This window comes from Notamacropus eugenii, chromosome 2, assembly GCF_028372415.1.
Source record: "Notamacropus eugenii isolate mMacEug1 chromosome 2, mMacEug1.pri_v2, whole genome shotgun sequence".
Lineage (NCBI taxonomy): Eukaryota > Metazoa > Chordata > Mammalia > Diprotodontia > Macropodidae > Notamacropus > Notamacropus eugenii.
In genome coordinates this window covers 4,606,606-4,612,814 of record NC_092873.1, presented here as the reverse complement: position 1 = coordinate 4,612,814, position 6,209 = coordinate 4,606,606, and the positions used below count along the sequence as shown (strand labels likewise).

Genomic DNA, 6,209 nt, shown 5'->3' with positions numbered 1-6,209 from the left:
TCAAGAAAAGCCATGAATCCAAGAGAGTTGCTTAGAAAAAAGAACTGTCTAATACACTTTGGTTTTAATTAGGAGTTACTTTTTTAATAAAATGATTAATTTTTTTTCTTTTCTAATGTTTTAACTAAACACATTTTCCTCAGATACATAAACAAACATCAGGTCAAACAGAATTGCAAACTTTGAAATCTAAATATTACAAAAATCACGCAAACCTGACAACAAAATCCAAAATTGTTTTTAACAGTTTCGTGATGCATAAAGATGACCTATCAACTCATTTGTAAATATTGAAGGCAAATGTAAGTTTTTATTATTTTTAAATTTTAAGGAGGGCTTTGATAAAGAGTACATACAGAATAAATCTAATAGAAAGTGCTTTATCATAAAAGAAATTTTAGAATTTGTAATGTTAACTTTTACAACCCTGGAACCTCTGTGCTCTAAAGGGGACATAATTTTGTATTTTATTCAGATATCTAAACTGCTGGTCAAATTACAACCAGCTCAATGAAGATGCTGCCTACTGCATAACATCTGTAGGACATATGGAATACTTCTGTAGAATGTGCATAATTTGATTATTGTCCAAAAGCAATTGTACCAGTTGGTCTTCTCTCTCTCTCTCTCTCTCTCTCTCTCTCTCTCTCTCTCTCTCTCCTAATTCTTTACTAATTTTTAGTAATTCTAGTTGATGTAAGTATTCTAATGCCTTCATAATGACATGTTTTTCAAAACTGTAAACTGAATGCACTTTCCTTTGTATAGACTTCTGAAATTCATTATAGACCATTTGAAAATTATAAGGTTCATCCTGATAAATATCATTTAAATGTTTCATTGCTATAAGAAGACAGATTTCTAATTCTGAAAGATCTTGTGCTATGTTTCCTCTAGAGTCCATATTGAACAAATGGTTTGCCTCTACCCAGTCTGTTGGAATAAAAAATGGGTGAGATAATGTTATATGACTTACCGCAAGCATCAGTAACATATGCAATGATTTAAGGTCTTTGCTTGCGTGGAAATGTTTCAGCAGAACTTCTTTCACATTCCTATCTTTTGAGAGACACTGAACTGTTTCATTCCATTTCTCAATAAAGTGCTTGTCTGGAAGTTATTCAGGTAGTGTTAATTATTCTTTAAATACAGTAAGATATTGTGAGAAGCTAAAGGAATTCATTAAATTTATTTGCTGATGATGCTCACTCTCTTTTCTAGGAGTTCCAGCACATCCAATCCTGTGTTTTTCCTTACTTCCCGAAGAGGACCATGATATCAAGATGATGACATGACTTGCAGTTGGCTTTGATTTGAATGAGGGAGGGCTGTCGACATGTAAGACCAGTAACAGTAACAAGAGTCTGTGCTGACTGAGAAATACCAAAAAGGTTATAGAAAAGAGTTTGGTTTTTATGATATGCAAAGAAATCACATTCAGGCAGGATGAAGATCACAGGGCAACTGCTAGTCCGGTCACCTTTTTTTTTAAGCTTCCAGAAGGAAAGAAAGATTTTCAGCAAAGGTTCCAAAAATTTTATCTCCAACTACATTTTCCAGTCCTAACGTCTTTGTGATTTCTTTCAGAGCAATTTCATCATTGGTGTGCAGCAATTCATCTGGGTGAATCTGCAAAACATTTTCTCTCCCTTGTCTTATTTCCATGAGTTCTTCCAAAGCTTGATTTAATACTGTAGTTTCTTCTCATCCTCTGGGTCCAATAATTCGTGCCATTACTTTCTCCATGGGCGCGGTTCATTTTAGCAGCTCATGCGCTTGTACCCCAAACGGGTTATCCTTCGGAATCTGATGGCAAAATCTTTCACCTAAAATTCTTTGTTCCTGGGAAATACCTTCTTTGTGTTTTAGGTTGCTGTTTTTCGATTTACAGCTGTTCTTAACGACAATTCAGGTCCATGAGTGAAGAGTCCTCGCTCCTCCTCAAGATGACAGTATAGCCTCTGCTTCTGCCATGCCCGGCCACTGATTCCAGCATGCTTTGTGCTCTACCTAGGGATCAGCATAGCCATAGTCAAAGGAAAGGCATAAATCCAAGAGAAAGAATCACACAGAAAATAAAATTCTGTCAAAAGTATTTTGGTTTTAATTAGGAATTACATCTTTCCCTTATCAATTTAACCTCCTGATGGTGGAGATTGGAGTACTGGCTTTTCCGGATAATTTCCATCCACCTGTTATATGTTTCATAGAATAATAGCCAGGCAGAGAGTATGGACCAGAATCAAAGAGGTCTACTTGAGAGTAACAGCCAGCATTTATATAATCCAGGAAATTTGGCAAAGAGCTTTACAAATCTTCTGTCATTCTATCCTCACTTTTCATTCACAATTTCTTGAAATATAGCTCTAGAAAACCCAGTTATGACCAAGCCCATTGGGATTCAAATGTAGCTACTGGACTTGCCTTCAAACCCAAACCACTCTGACTCTCAGTGATTGGCCAAAAACAGGCCCCAGTCCAAGCCTCACTTAGTCATTGTTTGGGATTTGTTTGGCCAGAGTTGAGTATAAATAGTAATCGTTTCTGTTCTAGACAGAAAGCCTGAGCATCTTCCCCTTCTAGAAAGATTCTTTTGCGAAAGAAAACTAAATCATCTTTTAACTTCATTCTCATGTATCCTTTAACCATTGAATGGGTGTTACCTCAGACAAACAGAAACCTGGGAAAGGCCATAATTTGAAAAGGCCAATGTCTCCTACTTGATCAGGACATCACCAGTCTTCCTGACCTACATCTTATCCCTGGATTCTGATGACTCTGGTGGAGAGGGTGAGGTGGATTGCCCAGATTGGACTCACTTACATCCAATTCACTTGCAAGTCAAAACATCACCTGCCTGATGTCCTTGGCCCACTTTGAGAAGAAAGAAAAATAACAACAGATATTTTATCCTTATAAGAATCCTAGGAGATAGGTGCTATTATTATCCCCGTTTTATAGATATAGAAACTGAGACAGACAAAGGTTCAGTGACTTATCCAGGGTTACACAGCTAGAAAGTATCTAAGCCAGATTTGAACTCAGATCTTCCTGACTTCAGGCTTGCCTGGTTCTCTATTCACAGGAGGTACCTCCCTGCTGAAAACACTTCAGCCCTAAAGGTTCTTACCTTGTTTGGGAAAGATCTTCCTCTTAAAGAAGATCTCCTTCTTCTTAAAATAAACATATTTTAGACAGAATTTTATTTTCTATGTGATTTTACCTGCATTTATACCTTTTTATGCCCAATAACTTCCCACTCCTTGTCTCTTAAATGACAATTGTCAATTGATGAATGTATTTGCTCTTCCTTATAATTCCCGAAATTGGCAGAACCTAGACAGAGGAAGAGCCATATCAACCACTTACTACATGAAGGTACCTGGTGTTTATACCTCTCTTCCTCCTATACATTTTAACTACTTTATCTAGATTTTGTATTCATTTATTTGTGTACGTATACTTGTCTCCAGGACAATGCAAGCTAAGACTAAGGAGGACAAGGGCTGTTTAGTTTTTCTTCCTGTGTCCCCAGCACATAGCATAGCATGTGACATATAGTGGCTGTTCAGTAACTGCCTGTCAAATGAAGGAATGACTGCATCCCAGTTTCATGGGCTTCCTTTCCTTTCTCCCACTAGGTAAGAGAAATAACAAGGAGCCACAGGTCATGGGAAACAGCAGTGAAGTAACAGAGTTCATTCTCTTGGGTCTGACAGATAACTCCAAGCTTCATCTCCCACTATTCCTGGTGTTTTTGTTCATCTATCTTCTCACCCTTGTAGGGAACTTGGGAATGATGGTGTTGATCCATTCTGACTCCCGCCTCCACACTCCAATGTACTTTTTCCTAAGTAATCTTTCTCTTGTAGATGTGGGCTACTCCTCAGCTGTAGCTCCCAAGGTGGCAGCTGCCCTCTACTCAGGGAACAAGGTTATCTCCTACTCAGAATGTGCTGCCCAGTTCTTCTTCTTTGTTGGCTTTGGCACGTCGGAATGCTACCTCCTGGCTGCCATGGCCTATGACCGTCATGCAGCTGTGTGTAAGCCCCTCCACTATACCACCACCATGACAAGGGGTGTATGCATTTGCCTGGTCATTGGCTGCTACACCTTTGGCTTTTTCAACGCCTTCATCCATGCAGGAGAAACTTTCAGCCTCTCTTTCTGTAACTCTAATGTGGTCCATCACTTTTTCTGTGATATTCCCCCACTCTTGGCTCTCTCCTGCTCTGACACTCATGTCCTTGAGTTGATCAGCTTTTTTGTTATTGGTTTTAATGTCTTCTTTACTATCCTAGTCATCTTGGTCTCCTACCTGTTCATTTTCATTGCCATCCTAAAAATGCATTCAGCTAAGGGATGCCAGAAAGCCTTCTCCACCTGTGCCTCCCACCTTACTGCTGTTTCCATCTTCTATGGGGCAATCATCTTCATGTACTTACAACCTGAATCAAGCCACTCCATGGACACTGACAAAATAGCCTCAGTCTTTTATACAGTGGTGATCCCCATGTTGAACCCATTTATCTACAGTCTGAGGAACAAGGAAGTCGAAAATGCCCTCATCAAAATGATCAAACAGATGAGATTGTCTAGAAATGTTTAAACTTTCCAGGAAATACAGCAATTTCATCCAAGGCACTCCTACTTGCCTTTGATTGAATAGGCCTCATTTTCTTTATCTCTAAGTTGAAGTGAGATTAGACTAGATGATCTCTGAGTTCCCTCATAGTTCTAGAATCATGGTCCTATGAATCTTGATGTGTGACCTCACTGAAGCAAGAATGAGAAGTCCCTCCACTGTCATAGATTTGTAAATCATAACCAGTCTAAGACTTAGTAGTTAAGTCCTAATGATTTTCCTGGGGCAACACGGGGGTCAAACGACTTTCTCAGCATCCCATAGAAAAACAAACTCCAGTTCTGAAATCCAAGCCCTGCCTTCTATGTGCTCTTCCATTCATACTTTCAGTCCAAATTTTAAGCTGAGTAAATATAAACTCTTAGAGGTCTTTATGTCTTCACTAACAGATTTGAAAATGCTCTTTAAGAATGATTCTCCAGGGAGATGCCTGAGAATACATCTTTCACACAACTTGAAAGCTCACACCACATGGAATTAGCCAGCCCTATTCCATATACAAACAATCTCTTATGGGATTCTCTTTGGCCCCATCCACCAAAACCTCTGTTCATTTCTGGATCCCTGCTACATCTTGATATTATCTGCTCACTCTAATTACTGCTTCTGGGAGTCAGAGGACAGCTTGGAAAGCACCTGCTTATTAAGATAGTAATGACTTGATGATTCAGTTCCCAAGTTCTGCTACAGTACTGCTCTGGTTTTATATTTGAAAGAGTGTGAATGCTGAATTTTGTATGTCATTAATAACTTGGATGATGGAACTTTGAGTTCTAATTTATCTCTAACCCCAAATATTTGGACATTTTAAGAGTACAGGAATAAGACAATAATTCCTATTTTTTTTAACTGCACACAGCCATGAGAATCCACTTAGGTTCATAGTGACATAGAGAAAGGAATCAGAAGACTGGTATGCATTTGAGTATTGTCCCTTCCACTTAGTAGCTGTATGGTCTTTAGCAAGACCTTTAATCCTTCTGAGACTCAGTATTCTCATCTGAGCCTTAGTATTCCCAAAGTGACAAACAAGGTTGGTGCCTGGCCTACATACCAATGTCATAAGATCAGTGTAAAGGTTAAATAAAAGAAATACAAGTGAAGCATTTTTTGCCTTTTTTTTTTCTTGTTGAGAAGTCTGGGACTACAACATGCACTTTCAGTAGTGGTGTTTCAAAAACTCTTCTGTGGTAGGATGACTCATTGTGCATGGTGAAGGTATATCTAGGAGAGTATAGGGAGCCCCATGGGACTGAGCAGCAGGTTCAGGAGCAGGGCTTTTTTTAATCCCTCTGCCACCACCTAAGAACCTGTTACAAGTCTTTTCATGGGGACTACAGCTTTCAACAAGAGGCCTTGTATACTTTAATGCCTCTGCAGTTCAGCACAGCCCCCCTCATCCTCTATGGTCCATCACCTGGAGTGCACAGAAACCATTTCATTACAGCTGTGAAGTTTAGCCTGGGTATCTCTTATATTCAGGAATAGAAATGGCCAGTCAGCCAACAAGCATTTCTTTTTTTTTTTTTCTTTTTTTTTTTTTGAACTCTTTTTTTTTTATTTT

The 6,209-nt window shown here is 38.8% G+C and overlaps 1 protein-coding gene and 1 pseudogene across 1 annotated transcript; one reads left to right on the top strand and one right to left on the bottom strand.

Annotated features, from left to right (window-relative positions):
* Nucleotides 1–341: 341 nt before the first annotated feature.
* On the bottom strand, nucleotides 342–1,983 carry LOC140523362 (origin recognition complex subunit 4-like; annotated as a pseudogene).
* Nucleotides 1,984–3,637: 1,654 nt separating this feature from the next.
* Nucleotides 3,638–4,674, top strand: LOC140523361 (olfactory receptor 5B21-like). Its single transcript, XM_072638275.1, has one exon. It carries the CDS (start codon nucleotides 3,671–3,673, stop codon nucleotides 4,607–4,609), a length of 939 nt encoding a protein of 312 aa, XP_072494376.1. The 5' UTR covers nucleotides 3,638–3,670; the 3' UTR covers nucleotides 4,610–4,674.
* The last annotated feature ends 1,535 nt before the right edge of the window (nucleotides 4,675–6,209 follow it).

Excerpts from the sequence above, each read along its gene's own strand:
- LOC140523361 (XM_072638275.1), top strand. The coding sequence starts at position 3,671 with ATGGGAAACAGCAGTGAAGTAACAGAGTTCATTCTCTTGGGTCTGACA.